This window comes from Amblyraja radiata, chromosome 5 (genome assembly GCF_010909765.2).
Source record: "Amblyraja radiata isolate CabotCenter1 chromosome 5, sAmbRad1.1.pri, whole genome shotgun sequence".
In the NCBI taxonomy this organism is placed as follows: Eukaryota; Metazoa; Chordata; class Chondrichthyes; order Rajiformes; family Rajidae; genus Amblyraja; species Amblyraja radiata.
In genome coordinates this window covers 61,383,396-61,402,594 of record NC_045960.1, presented here as the reverse complement: position 1 = coordinate 61,402,594, position 19,199 = coordinate 61,383,396, and the positions used below count along the sequence as shown (strand labels likewise).

Sequence of the window (19,199 nt, the reverse complement as noted above, 5' to 3'; positions counted from 1 at the left end):
ATCCATAACTGGGATATTTATGTATCTAGAGAGTCAGCAATCATGAGGGGGTGGGAGATTGCAACCTTCACGTGGTCCGCCCTGTTTCGACGAATGCAATTAATCTGGCGTGCACAATCAATTAAGATCAAATAGAACAAGTTGTCCGACAAATTTAGGCTGTGCACGCCATACGCAAGAAGAAGAAGAAGCAATCATGACACTAGTTTTGTGTGAAACTAGCTGCTGGAGTAACAAAATGCTGGAGTAACTCAGCGGGACAGGCAGCATCACTGGAGAGAAGGAATAGGTGACGTTTTGGGTCGAGACCCTTCTTCAGACGGAAGATTGTTTGTCTATCTTCAGTTTAAACCAACATCTGCAGTTCCTTCCTACTAGTTTTGTGCGTCTGGAGTTTCTGTATTTAGAAGCTTTTAGACCATTCATGTGAATTATATTGTCCCAGCAAAGGTGTTTTTAATATTCAGAAGGTGGACAAAAATGCTGGAGAAACTCAGCGGGTGAGGCAACATCTATGGAGCGAAGGAATGGGCGATGTTTCAGGTCGAGACCCTTCTTCAGATGTATTCAGATGTATTTTTTGTCAGTTGAGATGTACTCTCAATGTAAATATGTAATTGGATGAAACCATATGTCTGCAGCCAAAATATGGCACCAAACTGTCATTATAACTAATTAAATGGAATTCAAACACCTGCTGTTGCCTTTGATCATAAGAACATAGAAACCTGATGTATTTTGTGTTCAGAAAGATTCTCCCATGTTTCTGCAGTTTCTACAATAGTGCCGTCCAAAATGCCTGTTGTGCTGAATAAATACTTTTAAATTTACAGCTGGAGTCTCTATGTGGTTCATTCACAGTTACATAAAGACCAACTACAATATCATTAGATGATATAACTTACTGCTTTTAACATTTTAATCCCAGTTTCTGGATTATCTTCAGGTAGCTCTTGAGAAGTCATGAGAGCTCTGTGGATCAAACAAAACAATAATGATTTTGTGCAGTAGATGTAACTTTTTAAATGTAGTTATAGTTATAGTTGCTGCTTACTTGTCTCCTCCAGCAATGATGTAGTCATAGATTTTTGTTTTGGACAAACTATTGAAGGAAGACTGAAAGCAATAGAAATGTATAAGGTCACTTACATTAGGTCACTTTAAATTACACACTGAACAGATACTGGGAGTAAAATAAAGCAGAAGAGTTAGCACTGTATTCATACATTTAACTTTTGTGTAGCAAAGGCAAATCAAAACAGTCTGGTGAAAGTTTTCTTGGCCATGGTGGCACAGCGGTAGCGTTGCTGCCTAACAGCATTTGCAGCGCCAGAGACGCGGGTTCAATCCCGACTACGGGTGCTGTCTATACAGAGCTTGTACATTCTCCCCGTGACCATGGGGGTTTTCTCCGAGATCTTCAGTTTAGAAACATAGAAACATAGAAAATAGGTGCAGGAGTAGGCCATTCGGCCCTTCGAGCCTGCACCGCCATTCAATATGATCATGGCTGATCATCAACTCAGTATTCTGTACCTGCCTTCTCTCCATACCCCCTGATCCCTATAGCCACAAGGGCCACATCTAACTCCCTCTTAAATATAGCCAATGAACTGGCCTCAACTACCTTCTGTGGCAGAGAATTCCAGAGATTCACCACTCTCTGTGTGAAAAATGTTTTTCTCATCTCGGTCCTAAAAGATTTCCCCCTTATCCTTAAACTGTGACTCCTTGTTCTGGACTTCCCCAACATCGGGAACAATCTTCCTGCATCTAGCTTCCTTCCACACTCCAAAGACGTACAGATTTGTAGGTTAATTAACTTGGGTTTGTATACTTGGTATAAGTGTAAATTGTCCCTAGTATGTGTAGATAGTGTTAATGTGCGGGGATCGTTGGTTGGTGCGGACTCGATAGGCCAAAGGGTCTGTTTCTGCACTATATCTCTAAACTAAAAATGTATGAATCAGGCAATCCCAATAAGTAATAATGGCATTGAGGACAAATTAAGAGAGTATGTATAAGAAATCTTTCTAGACCAATATATTGAAGAATCAGCCGTAATAAAGCTACTTTTGATGAGTTTATTTAAGCAGTCATCTTGCCATGAATATATGGGTGGCATTGAATGGTTTACCAGGTTGAGTCAAGTAGGGGGTTCAAAATTGGACGAAAAGTTATAAAAATGAAATGAAAATTTGTGCGGGTATGGTGGCGCAGTGGTAGAGTTTCTACCGTACAGCGCCAGAGACCCGGGTTCAAACCTGACTACAGGAGCTGCCTTATGGAATTTATCTGTTCTCCCCGTGACTGCGTGGGTTTTCACTTATTGCCCCGGTTTCCTTTCACAGGCGTTCACTTTTGCAGGTTACTTTGGCTTTGGTATAAATTGTAAATTGTCCCTAGTGTGTAGTATAGTGATAGTGTATGGGGATCGCTGGTCAGCATGGGCCCAGTGGGCCGAAGGGCCTGTTTCTCCTCTGATGAAAAGCATTGTATAGAAAGATTATAAAAAAGAAACAAAAATATTTGATAGAGCCGGAATAATAAATAAATAAAATTGAAACACAAATGGATAATGCTAGTGATAGAATAATTATAGCCAGACTGAAAAAATGGGGAGATGAAATAGACAATACACAATAGACAATAGGTGCAGGAGTAGGCAATTCGACCCTTCGAGCCAGCACCGCCATTCACTGTGATCATAGCTGATCATCCACAATCGGTACCCCATTCCTGACTTCTCCCCATATCCCTTGACTCCACTATCTTTAAGAGCTCTATCTAACTCTCTCTTGAAAGCATCCAGAGAATCAGATTCCACTGCATTCTGAGGCAGGGAATTCCACAGATTCACAACTTTCTGGGTGAAAAAGTTTTTCCTCGTCTCCGTTCTAAATGGCCTACCCCTTATTCCTAAACTATGGCCCCTGGTTCTGGACTCCCCCAACATCGGGAACATGTTTCTTGCCTCTAGTGTGCCCAATCCTTTAATAATCTTATATGTTTCCATAAGATCCAGTGAATTCAAAATTCCAGTGAATGCAAGCCCAGTCGCTCCATTCTTTCATCATATGTTAGTCCCGCCATCCCGGGAATTAACCTGGTGAACCTACGCCGCACTCCCTCAATAAGAAAAATGTCCTTCCTCAAATTAGGAGACCAAAACAGCACACAATACTCCAGGTGTGGTCTCACCAGTGCCTTGCACAACTGCAGTAGGGCCTCCTTGCTCCTATACTCAACTACTATTGCTATGAAGGCCAACATGCCATTAGCTTTCGTCACTGCCTGTTGTACCTGCATGCTTACTTTCAGTGACTGCATGCTTACTTTCAGTGACTGCATGCTTACTTTCAGTGACTGCATGCTTACTTTCAGTGACTGCATGCTACTTTCAGTAAGTGATAATAAGTGAGTAGAAATAGTAAGTCATACATACAGCAAGTAGAAATGCTAATCTTCCTGAAGTTCCGCATCCGCTCAGCACAATCAGGTTATCTTCAGCATCCTGAAAATATATATCAAAATATTTGTTTAAAAAAAAAATCATTCATACATTTAGTAGTGGCAAAGTTCGAATTCACAAATCTGCTCAGATCTTCAATTCCCCTGACTCTAGCGATTACTGTATATCAGTAACAAATTCCATTGAGACTTAAAGCCCTGAAACAGCCCTCCTATTTGCCTGACACCATTTCTCAGAACAATTTTCATATTAGAGACTTCAATATAATTAGTAATCTTTTGTTCATTAAGATGAGACCTATTTTTGTAGAAAAAGTGATCCTAATAATGTTCAAAATTAGTTCCAAATTAATAGCCTATATTGGGAAATCTGTATGATGATGTTAGGGATTCAAAAAAACAATTCTCAAGAAATAATTAGGGACCAAAAATTGAGCATTAACACTTTTTCTGTGGACTCCTGCCATCACGGAGAGTGGAGATTGAAGAGGAAATGAACACGAGGCAATTTTGGGTTAAGGGGGAATGGTTTCTGGTATGGACAGATTTGGAGCAGAGATTGGGACAAATATGAGGAGAGAAAAGAGGATGTAATGAGGGAGACAATCAGAGGGTTAGTGAGAAGAATGGAGTGAGGTAGGTCAGAGAGCTCATCATGGATACTGAGCAACAGTTTGGGAGAGGATTGGAGGCGCGGAGAATAGGAAGCTGATTTGTGGACCAGGGAAGTGGAATTGGTTGTGAAGACATTAGGGTGCAGGGCACGTTTGGGAAGAGGAGTTTGTGGAATAGGTTAGATTGTTGGGGTTCAAGGTTTCAAGGTCAAGGTTTCAAGGTCAGTTTATTGTCACATGTACCAGTTAAGGTACAGTGAAATTTGAGTTACCATACAGCCATACTAAGTGAACATATATTTGGCACCTGAAAAAAGGTACCACTGTATTGTACTTACTTCTAATAAATAAATAAATACATAAAAAGAGTGAACAACAAGACACACAACCACGTAAAAGTTTTATTATTTTTAAAATGTTTTAATTTATTTTTATTAGAAGCAATTGTACAAGGATAAGACGATCGGCATAACAATTATACAATTATTGTACAGCTTCATTTTTAACCTTATAACCTAAATCAAAACAAAAAAGAAAAAAGAAAAAAAAGGGAAAACAAAGAGAGAAGAAGAAAAAGAATGAAGGAAAAAAGAAATAAAATACAAAAGAGGAGGAAAAAGACCCATAAGCTACCAAAGCAGTGCAGAAGAAAAGAAAAGATGGAGATATACCTCCCCCCCCCCCAGAATTGTTTTACCATTCTGTTGTTGCAGAAATTCAGTAAAAGGTAACCATGTCTTAAGAAATTGATCTGTGTTTTCCGCCAAGACAAACCTAATGTTTTCCAAATGCAGTGTCTCGGACATATCCGTAATCCACATCTTCACTGTGGGGACTGTTGTCTGTTCCCAAAATTTGAGTATTAATTTTTTCGCCGTTATTAGGCTGTAATTGAGGAAACGTCTTTGAAATATCGTTAGCTTAGAGCAGGCCTCTGACATACCTAATGTGATCAGTTTTATATCTGGTTCCAATTTAATTTTAAGTATTTTGGAGAAGGTATCAAATATTCCCCTCCAGAAGTTTTGTAACTTTATACAGGAAGCGAAATAATAGGTTGTAGTCACTTCTTGGAGGAGACATTTATCACAAATAGGAGAGGCATTTGGGAAGATCTTGTTCAATTTGGACTTTGAATAGTAGAGTCTGTGCAGTATTTTAAATTGTATCAGGGAGTGCCTAACATTAAGAGAGCAGTAATGTATGTATAGAAGGCTTTCCTCCCAGCTATCCTTTGAGATTAATAAACCCAATTCATCTTCCCAAGCATAAGCCTAAGCATTTCAGAAGATGGGATGTGTGCAGTTAAAAGGGTATTGTAAATGTAGGATATTAACTTACTTGTATCCGCCTGTCTATTCATGCATTCGTCTAATATATCTGGGCCCATAGAATGACAGTCTTGTGTATGTGTTTTCACATAGTCTCGGATTTGAAGATACCTAAAAAAATTACTTGCTTTCAAATGATATTTCTCCTGTAATTCTTGAAACGAGAGGAAAATCCCCTTCTCGTAAAGATCTCCTAGCGTTTTAATTCCTGAGTTTTTCCATTGTGCAAATGCCTTATCTAAAGTAGACGGTTTAAACGAGGGACTGTTAGCAATTGGTAAAAGGGGAGAGAAATTGTTCAGTTTGAGACTTGATTTCAACTGTTTCCAAATTCGTAGGGTGCTATGTATTATCAGATTTTGCTCACACGTTGATTTATTCAGATGTAACATAAACATCCACCACATTCCTCACTGTGATGGAAGGCAATAAAGTTCAATCTTCATCTTCTTTGATTTCTCGCGGTCGGGGCAGTCAAACCATCCTCAGTCGGGGTGATCAAAGCCCCTGCCACCGACGATCGAAGCCCCCGTGGGGGTGATCGAAACTCCCGCGTCGGGGCGGTTGAAATTCTCTCCGTAGTATGGAGCTCCAGAATTGGCTTCTTCTTACCTGAGACCGTGGGCTTCACGATGTTAAAGTCTACAGGTCCCGCAGTTGGAACTTCAATCCCCGGAAAAGGTATCGCAAGCTCCGCGATGTTAAAGCCCCGCAGACCCCCGCCGCTTGGAGCGCCGGGTCAGTCTCCAGGAAAGGCTACCAACTCCACGATGTTCTGCCGCAATGGGGACCAAAGATCTGATAGGCTCTGCTATAGGATCTTTGCTGAAGTTGATCGATGAAGGGTACTCAAAGAAATGACTAGAGCAGGGCTGAGATCATCAAAGGGAGGCAGTTAATGGGGAGGCCAATCACTGACAATGGCCCAGGTGGAATGAAGTGGATCAATAATGAGTTCTTTTGTATATGAGGCCTGCGCCATTTCCATTGTGTGTCATTCGGTGTCTGTGTCCATGGCAACAGAGCCCACATCTATGGATACCTATCGTGTAAAATAACTCCAACTGAAATCCAAAGCAGACTACCCATATATAAACATATTGAATACATTCAGTAATCAGGATTAAAGTTAAACCTCTGTGAAATAGAGTTTAAATAGAATGTTCCACCTTTATCCCTTCCTTTCTTCTTGTGAAACATACACATTTCATTTTCTTTGTGGAGTAACTCAGATGTACAATTTACTGTGGGGTATATTTTATGATTTAATGCTTCCAGCATGGAACGTGACAGAAGCGCAGATTGGAAATTTGAGTACATAGGTTATTGAAGCTGGTTCACAGTGCAGGCCATTTATAATCCGTTCAAAGTTATTTGACAGCAAATCAAGTGAACTGTGAATGGTATGAACTGCTCTCTAAATTGCACCAATGTACTATTTTCTGTGCATTATTCAGCATCAGCAGTGTTGGATTATAATATTTAGCTCAAAAAACACTTCTATAGAAAGCCTTATGTTATATTTCCCAATAAAATGACCAGAGTTTACTTTGTCAGAATTGATAGTAAATTTGTTGAGGCTCAACAATTATCATTTCATCACCTACCCTCAGCATCTCTTGAACTTGCTTGGCCGTGTCCTTCAAAGCCGTTAAGATGGATTCACTGTATAGTGTCTGTCAGTAACACAAAATAAATATTGGCCAGTTGCTGCATATAATAAAGATTAATTCATAAAGAACATGCAGGAGTGACTATGACAAAAGCAGAAATGCTGGAAGAACTCAGTCAGTCAAGCAGCATTTGGGGAAAGAGAAACACAATTTACACTGGTGGTTAGCATGGAATCATTTTGTACCTTATAGTTTGTTGCTGAGTCCTCCTCCTTCTGAAATATTTCTTCATCACATTTTTTCAACAGTTGTACAATCTGAACTGAATCTGATAGATCTATATCCTGTGTTATGGGGTTAGATCTCTCTGTGATGGGGAGTGTGTCTTCATATTCTGTAAGCTGCAATGAAAAGAACCAAAGGAAACATCTTTATATTGCTGACCTTCCTCAGGAGATGGCAAATATGTATTTAAAATTAAAGCAGTAATTGGATTTGGAGCTGACTGTCGGTACGATCAATAAGATTTCTAATCATTTTGGTCCACAATCAAAAAATATACCAGTCACCAGTCACGATATTTCTGGATGTGAATTCTTGGACAGTTCTATACTTCTATCTCAAGTTTATGTTTCTTTCATCTATCTATATTACTAAATCTCTGATCTTGACCGCTTTTGGCCCACTGTGCTGCGATTTCCGACAGAACGCCGTCACCTACGGCCGTCATTTTTGGCCACCTCGCTCAGAGCCCCCCTCCGCCTTACGGGTGCAGAGGATTTTTCCCATTGATGACAAATCAGAGAGATATTAATGTTTTTTTAAAAATCACCATTCTCTCTGCTGCCCCTGCTGGAGGGAGGGGGAGGGACTATAAAACCAGGAAGTGGTGTGCCTCACTCACTCTCTGCAAGATGGATGAAGCCAAGGGTCACGTCTCTCTGAGCTCTGAATAACTGAATAAATGTCTACACAACTGTGAGTACCCTTAATGTGGTTTGTAAATGAAAATATGGTTTGTTTGATGTAAAAAGGCACTGCCTGCAAATGGTTGTTTGGGTGCTTTGGCTTGAAGTTGAAAGGCACTACTTACTGCAAATGGTGGCTTGGGTTCTTTGATTTGAAGTTGAAAGGCACTACTTACTGCAAATTGTGGCTTCGGAGCTTTGGTTTAAAGTTGAAAGGCATTACTTACTGCAAATGATAGCTTGGGAGCTTTGGCTTGAAGTTGAAAGGCACAACTTACTGCAAATGGTGGCTCGGGTGTTTTACTTGAAGTTGAACGGCACTACTTACTGCACATGGTGGCTTGGGTGCTTTGGGTGTTTTACTTGAAGTTGAATGGCACTACTTACTGCACATGGTGGCTTGAGTGCTTTGGCTTGGTTGAAAGGCACTACTTACTGCAAATGGTTGCTTGGGTGCTTTGGCTTGAAGTTGAAAGGCACTACTTACTGCAAATGGTGGCTTGGGTGTTTTGGTTTGAGGTTGAAAGGCACTACTTACTGCAAATGGTGGCTTGGGTGCTTTGGCTTGAGGTTGAAAGGCACTACTTACTGCAAATTGTGGCTTGGGTGCCTTGGCTTGAAGTTGAAAGGCACTACTTACTGCAAATGATGGATTGGGTGCTTTGGCTTGAAGTTGAAATGCACTATTTACTGCAAATTGTGGCTTGAGAGCTTTGGCTTGAAGTTTAAAGAAAATCACCATTCTCTCTGCTGCACCTGCTGGAGGGAGGGGGAGGGGCTATAAAACCAGGAAGTGGTGTGCCTCACTCAGTGTCTGCCAGATGAATGAAGCCAAGGGTCACGTCTCCCTGAGCTCTGAATAACACTGAACAAGTGTATACACAACTGTGAGTACCCTTAATGTGGTTTGAAAATGAAAATATGGTTTGTTTGAAGTAAAAAGGCACTGCCTGCAAATGGTTGTTTGGGCGCTTTGGCTTGAAGTTGAAAGGCACTACTTACTGCAAATGGTGGCTTGGGTGCTTTGGCTTGAAGTTGAAAGGCACTACTTACTGCAAATGGTGGCTTGGGTGCTTTGGCTTGAGGTTGAAAGGCACATTTTACTGCAAATGGTGGCTTGGGTGCTTTGCTTAAAATTGAAAGGCACTACTTACTGCAAATGGTGGCTTGGGTGTTTTGGTTTGAGGTTGAAAGGCACTACTTACTGCAAATGGTGGCTTGGGTGCTTTGGCTTGAGGTTGAAAGGCACTACTTACTGCAAATGGTGGCTTGGGTGCCTTGGCTTGAAGTTGAAAGGCACTACTTACTGCAAATGATGGCTTGGGTGATTTGGCTTGAAGTTGAAAGGCACTACTTATTGCAAATGGTGGCATGAAGTTGAAAGGCACTACTTACTGCAAATGATGGATTGGGTGCTTTGGCTTGAAGTTGAAATGCACAATTTACTGCAAACTGTGGCTTGGGAGCTTTGGCTTGACGTTTAAAGAAAATCACCATTCTCTCTGCTGCACCTGCTGGAGGGAGGGGGAGGGGCTATAAAACCAGGAAGTGGTGTGCCTCACAGTGTCTGCCAGATGAATGACGCCAAGGGTCACGTCTCTCTGAGCTCTGAATAACACTAAACAAGTGTATACACAACTGTGAGTACCCTTAATGTGGTTTGAAAATGAAAATATGGTTTGTTTGAAATAAAAAGGCACTGCCTGCAAATGGTTGTTTGGGTGCTTTGGCTTGAAGTTGAAAGGCACTACTTACTGCAAATTGTGGCTTGGGTGCTTTGGCTTGAGGTTGAAAGGCACATTTTACTGCAAATGGTGGCTTGGGTGCTTTGCTTAAAATTGAAAGGCACTACTTACTGCAAATGGTGGCTTGCGTGCCTTGGCTTGAAGTTGAAAGTCACTACTTACTGCAAATGATGGCTTGGGTGATTTGGCTTGAAGCTGAAAGGCACTACTTACTGCAAATGGTGGCATGCAGTTGAAAGGCACTACTTACTGCAAAGGGGGCTTGGGTGCTTTGGCTTGAAGTTGAAATGCACTATTTACTGCAAATGGTGGCTTGGGAGCTTTGGTTTAAAGTTGAAAGGCACTACTTACTGCAAATGGTGGCATGGGAGCTTTGGCTTGAGGTTTAAAAAAATCACCATTCTCTCTGCTGCACCTGCTGGAGAGAGGGGGTGGGAATATAAAACCAGGAAGTGGTGTGCCTCAGTGTCTGCCAGATGAATGAAGCCAAGGGTCACGTTTCTCTGAGCTCTGAATAACACTGAACAAATGTATACACAACTGTGAGTACCCTTAATGTGGTTTGAAAATGAAAATATGGTTTGTTTGAAGTAAAAAGGCACTGCCTGCAAATGGTTGTTTGGGTGCTTTGACTTGAAGTTGAAAGGCACTACTTACTGCAAATGGTGGCTTGGGAGCTTTGGTTTAAAGTTGAAAGGCACTACTTACTGCAAATGGTGGCTTGGGAGCTTTGGCTTGAAGTTGAAAGGCACTACTTACTGCAAATGGTGGCTTGGGTGTTTTGCTTGAAGTTGAAAGGCACTACTTACTGCAAATGGTGGCTTGGGAGCTTTGGCTTGAAGTTGAAAGGCACTACTTACTGCAAATGGTGGCTTGGGAGCTTTGGCTTGAAGTTGAAAGGCACTACTTACTGCAAACAGTGGCTTGGGTGCTTTGGCTTGAAGTTGAAAGGCACTACATACTGCACATGGTGGCTTGGGTGCTTTGGCTTGAAGTTGAAAGGCACTACTTACTGCAACTGGTGGCTTGGGAGCTTTGGCTTGAAGTTGAAAGGCACTACTTACTGCAAATGGTGGCATGTAGCGGAAAGGCACTACTTACTGCAAATGGTGGCTTGGGTGCTTTGGCTTGAAGTTGAAAGGCACTACTTACTGCAAATGGTGGCTTGGGTGCTTTGGCTTGAAGTTGAAAGGCACTACTGCAAATGCACTTTCTTCCTGTTTGCACTGTATATTGATTTTAGATAAAACGCTACCACTTACGGCTGTGATTTTTGGCCATGCACCCTGTTTTAAATGGAATTTCAAGGAATCGCCTTGAGTCAACTGCTCGCCCACCTGCCGTGAGTGAGCTGCCAGCACATCAGGCTTGAGTGACTGAGTTGTCACCCCAATAATCCATGTGGCCCACATGTCCATACTAGCTCTCTGGAAACCAGTCCCTTTGACCTACAATACCCATACTAGCACTCCAGAAAGCCCCCCCCCCCCCCCACTGGCCACCAATATTGGAATTGGTGGAGAGGAGGAATATTACATTGGAGGACCAGCCCTCCCGTGTGAACATGGGACCCAACGGGTCCCACTTAGTCTAGTATATTACTAATACTCTCATCTTGTTTGTTTGCATGCGTGCGTGTGCGCGGCGAGAACCCCAAACCCTGCCAAAACCGTATGCAATAGCACTACAATTTGGCCCACCTTAATCACCATTGGCCTGGGATGTAAATTAAACAAGTTTTGTCCGTATTGATGTTATATTTTACAGGTCATTGACGTTTTAAACGTTACAAAAATCACTTTTCAAACCACTTTTCCACTTGCCCGGCCCGTCAGCCGCGTTCGACGTCACAATGACGTCACAATGGGATCCCGAATCTCATTTACATTAAAAAAATCACGATTAAAACATTTTTTTTTTACATAATACAAATTGCTAAATTAAGATTGGGAAGTACACATATGATTGCCATAAAAGATGAAAGATCATAAATAAGTTTGAAGGAATAAATAAATATTTTTTTAAATTCATGTAAAGAGTTTGTAATGCACAACATAAAACAAATTGGTTGCTGGCAGTATTTTAGCTCAGCACATCATTAAAAACTCACCAGAACCTCACGTCAGTGTGGGTGAGATTTACGGAGTATTTTATCGTCGACTGATTCATAAATACCTCAAATTTATCTCAATCTTCATGTGGAGGAGAAGGCTGCAAATAGCACATTGATAGCGCATTGGATCACAGACAACAATTCTGTGTTTTTCACATTAAATCACATGGAGCAAAATCTCAAAATTGCTGTCATATTTATTGTATAATGACAGTGAAAGCAATCTCACTCTCCTTACTATCAGAAACTCTGGACCCATAAAACTTACCTGGATGTAGCTCATTCTTTACATGGGGCCCCATTGATAATGAAAACATACTGACGCCATGTTATTCATACAGAGCTCAGTCATACGAAGATGGCTGCCCAATATGTAGGATTACATTGGACACCAGCTGTCTGGCAACTTTAGTGGAGGCTTGGTCCTCTCCAGCATACCCCACCCTATGCAGAGAAAGAGTGCCAAAGAATGTGCACAAGGACGGTCATCCGCAGGAATTGAGCTTAAAAACCTACTGCATAAAACAGTTGGAGCATCTAAGCGGCACTCCAGACATGTATCAATAAGTTGGACTGATCTCACAACGTGCAGTGTGATCAGCTCATTTGTGCAGATGCATTGTAAATGTGGAACATTATCGACTTGATGCCAGGTGTAATGTATTCATACATATTCATGTATATGTTAATGAGTTGGTGTTCAATATAAGCAGGAAATGTTGGGTAATAAATCTCTCTCTGATCCAGGCAACTTGCGTGCCAGTTGTTATTCATTCTGCCGTCCGGAAAATATAACAAAATTGGAGACGAGGATGGGATAGAGTTTGTGAACTCATCCTTTAAATACAGTGCAGGACTGTTTTGCAACATGCAGTATTGTTTAACATTTTAAGCAGTAAATACGGAGTTGTGTCGCAGTTGTTTGCGAGCTGGACACGATAGGCCACAGATCCTTCTTTGCAGGGGACTGTAGTTTAAAATGGCAGATGGAAAAATCGTCGAGAGTTTGTCAGGCCATCTCCATGTGGTGTCTACGTGGCAAGATTCCGTCCTTGGGATTGTATGAGAATTTTTTTTTGTTGTCAAGTTCCTCAAGCTGAATAGCCTTTGTACAGCTAGGTTTTAGGTAAATTGTTACACTAGAACAGACAGGAAATCAGGGTTTTTGAACGGACTTTAAACAAAAAGAGAACGACACGATGGTAGCGTCCACAGGCTACATCGGAAACCGTGGCACTTTTGACAAGAGTAGAGAGCCGTTCAGCTCCTATATGGAGACAGCGAACATGTTTTTCACGGCAAACAACATAATGGAGATTAGTGGTGTAGGAGAGATAGTGGCTGAAACAAATAAGGCCGTCTGTGAACGCATGAAAGTGATTCTGCTCATGGAGATCGGTCCTGAAGGGTACGGCACACTCGTGAATCTCCTTGCGCCCATAAAGGCAAAAGACGTGCCATTCAATGACATTATGAAGAAGTTGGAGGAGCATTTCAACCCAAAGCCTCTGGAAATTGCGGAAAGCTATAAGTTTGGCACCAGAAACCAGAAGCAGAATGAGACAATCAATGAGTACATTGTTGCCTTGAAAAACTTAAGTTTACACTGTAACTTTGGAACCTTTCTCGGACGCGCACTACGCGACAGATTTGTTTGTGGTCTAGTGGAAGAACAAATTCAGTCAGAACTCATGAACACTCCAGATCTCACATTCGAGAAAGCATGCAAGATTGCTACCACAATGGAGATGGCATCAAAGAATGCTCACGAGTTTCGTCCACCACGGACTGCAGTGACCGTTTACAGTCACAAGGCAGTGCCTATGGCCAAACCTAGAGGCGCTAAACCAAAACCAAAGTATGGTGGGGAGCCGAGTTCAGCCAGTTGTTATCGTTGCAACGGGTAATCACTCATCCCAATTTTGTCAGTTCAAAATGGCCAAGTGCTATAACTGCCAGAAGAAAGGCCATATCGCCTCAGCATGTCAGACCAAGCTTAAAACAGGAAACCAACAATCTGCGGAAATCAAGCGACAACACCAGAGAGGAGTTCACAACTTGGAGGTGAACCCAGATGGAAATGAACTTGGGTTGTACACCATTTATGCAACCAACATCGATAAGCCTACAACCAGCCAAGGCAAGGACTTTCGAACTAAACTATTGATTAATGAACAGTTAATCGATATGTGTATTGACACGGCAGCGGATTGTTCGGTCATGAGCAAAGACCTGTACGAAACTAAGTTCCCACAGATACCATTGTTTGAGAGTAAGGTCAAGCTGAGAATGTACTCGGGCGACGTTTTGGAGACATCTGGACAAATCAACTGTAAAGTTCAGCATAATGGTCAATCAGTAACACTGCCCATCATAGTGGCCAGCTACAGAAGTAAACCAACACTCCTTGGAAAGGATTGGCTGAGCAGAATAGAGTTAGACTGGAAGAAAATTTTCAGCGTCAATTTGTCCAAATCACGTCTTGAAAATGTCATAAGCAAACATGCAAGCATTTTTGCTGGCAGTTACACGGGAATAACAGGGTACTCTGCACACATTCAACTTAAGCAAGATGTGAAACCTGTGTATTGTCGACCAAGACCTGTACCATATGCACTAAAGCACCAAGTGGAAGAAAAACTCAACATGTTCGAGCGGAATGGAGTAGTCGTGAAGACAGACCAGAGTAACTGGGCAACGCCAATTGTAGCCGTACCCAAGGCCGACAAAACTGTTCGACTATGTGGTGACTACAAAGTCACAATCAACCAAGCCGTTGATGAGGAACAATATCCTTTACCAACCTCGCAAGAATTATACGCAAAACTTAGCGGAGCAAGAGTCTTCACTAAACTGGATTTGTCTCACGCTTATGCCCAACTCAATGTCGATAAGGAAAGTCAGCTCCAAAACCCAACAATGTGTCAGAGCTATGATCATTCCTTGGGATGGTGCAGTTCTATGCATGATTCCTTCCAGATTTAGCAACTGTGCTAAAGCCACTACATCATCTGCTACAAAAAGATGTAAAGTGGACTTGGGGAAAGGAACAGGAATGTGCATATGACATCTGCAAAGAAAACTTGACAAGTGACAAACTCCTTGTTCACTACGATATGACATGCGAGATGAAACTTGCTTGTGATGCTTCAAGTTATGGTGGAGGTGCAGTGATCTCCCACGTAATGAATGACGGACAGGAAAAGCCTATTGCTTTTGCATCCCGCACCCTTTCACCGAGTGAACGCAACTATGCCCAGATAGAAAAGGAAGCACTCAGCATTGTGTTTGGAATCAATAAATTCCATCAGTTTCTTCTCGGCAGACCATTCACCCTAGTGACTGATCACAAGCCACTACTAGTGATACTTGATCCCAAGTCAGCTACACCTTCCATGGCGGCATCAAGGATGCAGCACTGGGCAATTTTACTGTCTCAGGAAGACTACATGGTTGAGTACAGAAGCTCCAAGTGCCACACAGTTGCAGATGTGTTGTCCCGGTTGCCCCACGAGAACTCTGACATAGGAAGTGAGAACTCAATCTACACACTGCAAGTTGTAGATGAAGACTTTCCAGTGACTGCAACAGAAATTGCAACAGAAACTGAGAAAGACACTGTGCTGAAGTGGGTCTATGAACAGACATTGAATGGTTGGACTGAAATCAATCGATTGAACTCAGTTCTAAACTCAGAGCTGAAGCCTTTCCATAATCAACACCATGAATTATCATGTGAGCAGGGATGCATTAAATGGGGTTACAGAGTGGTTGTACCAGAGTCTTTGAGAAACAAAATTATGAATGAACTTCATGCCGAACATCCTGGCATAATAAGCATGAAGTCAATTGGCAGGAGTTTTGTGTATTGGCCTAGTATTGACAGTGACATCGAGCAAAAGTAGCGTCTTCCAAAATTGCCGGAGTAAACCACCAAAAACACAATTGCAACCCTGGTCATGGCCAAGTAGATCTTTTCAGAGAGTTCATGTAGATTTTTGTGAAAAGGGTAATGATCATTTTCTGGCACTAGTAGATAGTCATTCCAAATGGATTGAGGTTAAGCATATGGGGTCAAGTACTGCTACAGAGTGTACCATAGATGAGTTGAGATCAATTTTTGCATGCCATGGTTTACCGGAAGAACTTGTTTCTGATAACGGGCCTCAGTTTCGTTCAGAACGGTTCAAAGAGTTCATGCAGCGGAGTGGTGTAAAACACCCACTTGTTCCCCCATACCATCCAGCCTCCAACTGGGCGGCGGAAAGGTCTGTTAGAATTGTCAAAGATGCACAGGTTTTGAGGGGTGGTTCAAAGCTCAGCATGAAACATGGCTTGGCTAGTTTCTTGCTGAAGTACAGAACCACACAACACACATCAATGGGTTACTCACCTGTAGAACTGTTGAAGAAGAGAAGGCTAAGAATATGCCTGGCTAGTTCAACCTAATTTGGCCTTGAGAGTTGAGCAAAACCAGTTAAGTCAAAATGCCATTTTGACTCCCACAAAAAGGAGAGGTACTTCAAGCCAGATGAGCAGGTTCGTGTTCTCAGTCCTCCCAAAAAGTCCAGTCGAGCCAAATGGGATGTTGGGAAAATAGTGGAAGTGTGTGGAACAAAAAGATACTTAGTTGAAGTTGGAGATAGGATCAAAAGTGTTCATGTTGATCAAATGATTCCAGCCAAAGAAGAACCAAAAACTGAGCATGGTCCTAATCCCTGAGTTTTTATCTGAAAGTGAGTTGGAAGCGACCACTATGATTGAAACACAAAGTTCCGTTAGTACAGGCAAAGAAACAGATTTCTCTGGTCAAAGTCAGGGTACTAAAACAGAGCCAAACAAACCAACAGTTGAGTCAACACCTAAACCTGTTACACCTGTTACTGTTAGACGATCAGGCAGGATCCGTAAACCAGTAGTTAGATTAGGTTGGTAAATTAAGTAACTCACTGTATAAGTAAAACGAAAATGTGTAGATGTGTAGAATAAATATATTATGTTTATCATTTAAAATTTCATAAATACTGGTTTAAATCAAGTATCACAACAACAAAATTGTAAATGAGTACTTAGATTTAATACTTTAAAAAAGGAGAGCAGTGTAATGTATTCATACATATTAATGTATATGTTAATGAGTTGGTGTTCAATATAAGCAGGGAATGTTGGGTAATAAATCTCTCTCTCATGATCCAGGCAACCTGCATGTAAGTTGTTATTCATTTTGCCGTCCGGAATATAACACTATGTTTCTGAACCACATCAAAAAGTGCCCAGTTTAACACTGGCATTCCAATGCTTAAACTCGGGCGAGATTTAGGTGCCTGATATTTGGAATGATTAAATGCAATTAGAGTTATCTGAGTTCAAAGTTCAGGCACTTGACTTTATTATTAGGCAGTACATGTAGAAGTTGTTTTGATGACTGGTTGATAAAATTCCCTCGTAAAGCGGTGTTTGAATAATTGGATTAGAATTTATGCTGACTAAGTACACTGACATGTTAGCATACAATTTCTCTGCCTGCTGCTTCACTGCAAAAGACAGCAGGTCAAAATCTGTCTGTCAAATTAAGTAGGGATTTCTGCTGCCATATCCTTGTACTTAACAAGGAGGAAGACTTGTGTTATTAGAACACTTTCCATGGCTCTGGGATCCCAAATGGCTGCTTCCTGTCAAAATGAAACCTGAAGTGGAGTAATTGCTGTAGAGTAAGCAATGTGTAGTGATTCGTACAAAGCAAATTCCAACAAAGAACGAGAGGATAACAACCATATAATCTGTCTCTCAGTGATGTTGGTTAATGGATAAATATTGGCCAAGGAACTTGGATTAATGCTACGGGTCTTCTTGAAGTATTGCAATGAGATTATTTATGCCCATGCCTCAATTTTATTCTCATCTGGAAGATGGCAACTCTGAAAACACAGACTACCCTCAGAACTAGAAATCATTAAATTCTGACTCAGCAGTGAGATTACTATGAATTGAACCACGGTGACACATTTACTCTGTACTAATACAGGCAATAAAATGTATTTACACCATACAATCAACTTTTTCAGAGGAAATTTCCTTAGTATACATAACAATAGAATCTTGACCTGGAGACTGGTGATCTCTAATAACTGAACTGCTTGAAACAAATAATGAAAAAATAGCTTACACACAGCCAATGACATGCACAATTTATTTGTTAAAACAAACAAGAGCTTCCTCCTTTACTTAATTCCTGTTAATTCTGCACCTGAAAATGTAACTAGATTGCAAGCAGAGAGGGTTAGTTATAGAATTACCTACCTGGTTTCGGTGCAGAGATTCAATATCATGCTCAAATCTATTTTTCTTCATCTTATTACAACCTTCCAGAGATCAGAGTTTTAGCCCAAGTTCCAAATTCAGAGGTTTGCAAACAAATATTGTCAATGTAGAGCTGCTTCAAAGTTGACTTGGAAAATGGTGAAACTAAATTTGATTTTCCAAATACCGCGACTTATTTTGCAAATGGGGGTCAAAATCCTACTTAATGATTAACCAAGAATTACATGTTAATCTAATGAGTCATAGTATGCAGTAACATTTAGTGATTATGCAGTATGGATTTGCAATATTAATTTGCAGTCTGCCCAACTGCAAATTAAATTATTTTATGCATTTGTCTAAAAGTACATTTTGCTCAGCATTTCTTGATTGAGAAGGGAAGCAATCCTGTGAAACAATCCACAAATTGTTTGCTCAACTATGTTCCAAAGTTCCAGAAAAGAATGCTTGTCGTTTAGGATTAAGTTGCAGGCAGTAGTGCAGCAGTTTCAATTATCTGACTTTCAGTTGGGATCTGAAAGGCTTTAAAGCCACTGCACCAACTCTCTTTCAGGTTCTCAACCAGGTCTTCCAAATTTCTTCTCCCCTCCTATAATCAGTCTGAAGAAGGGTCCTGACCCAAAACGTCACCTATCCATGTTCTCCAGAGATGCTGCCTGGCCCACTGAGTTACTCCAGCACTTTGTGTCCTTTTGTGTAAACCAGCACATACAGTTCCTCATTCCTACATCTCAATCTCATCCCCCGGAACTGCAATCTCAACTCCCAGCTTGACTACGATAAACCTCCACCTCAACCTCATGCTCCAATCCTGTATCCCACTCCAACCTAAGCCTCTCTCACCCGCAAACAATTTCCTTTGGCCTTTGACCTGAATTCAGGACCTCCCCATTTTCCTCCATATGTCTGGAACGTGTGGGAAAAGGCCATAAATCATGTTGACCTCAGGTCAAGAGAACAGAAAAATCATCAAACAACACCTATTTGATACACTTTTGTATGCATCAGAGAATATCTAAGCTA

General features: G+C 41.3%; 1 protein-coding gene across 3 annotated transcripts in view; it reads right to left on the bottom strand.

Moving 5' to 3' along the window:
* Nucleotides 1-18,402, bottom strand: part of gckr (glucokinase regulator) — a 56,071-nt gene extending 37,669 nt beyond the window's left edge. For all 3 annotated transcript variants that reach the window (XM_033021355.1, XM_033021357.1, XM_033021356.1), the window contains exons 1-6: nucleotides 18,156-18,402; nucleotides 7,275-7,430; nucleotides 7,024-7,092; nucleotides 3,446-3,514; nucleotides 1,055-1,116; nucleotides 906-972 (exon numbers count right to left, since the gene is read on the bottom strand). In XM_033021355.1, the coding sequence (XP_032877246.1) occupies nucleotides 906-972; nucleotides 1,055-1,116; nucleotides 3,446-3,514; nucleotides 7,024-7,092; nucleotides 7,275-7,430; nucleotides 18,156-18,206 (474 nt within the window). In that variant the 5' untranslated portion in view covers nucleotides 18,207-18,402. The remainder of the gene's footprint in view (nucleotides 1-905; nucleotides 973-1,054; nucleotides 1,117-3,445; nucleotides 3,515-7,023; nucleotides 7,093-7,274; nucleotides 7,431-18,155) is intronic.
* Between the last annotated feature and the right edge of the window lie 797 nt (nucleotides 18,403-19,199).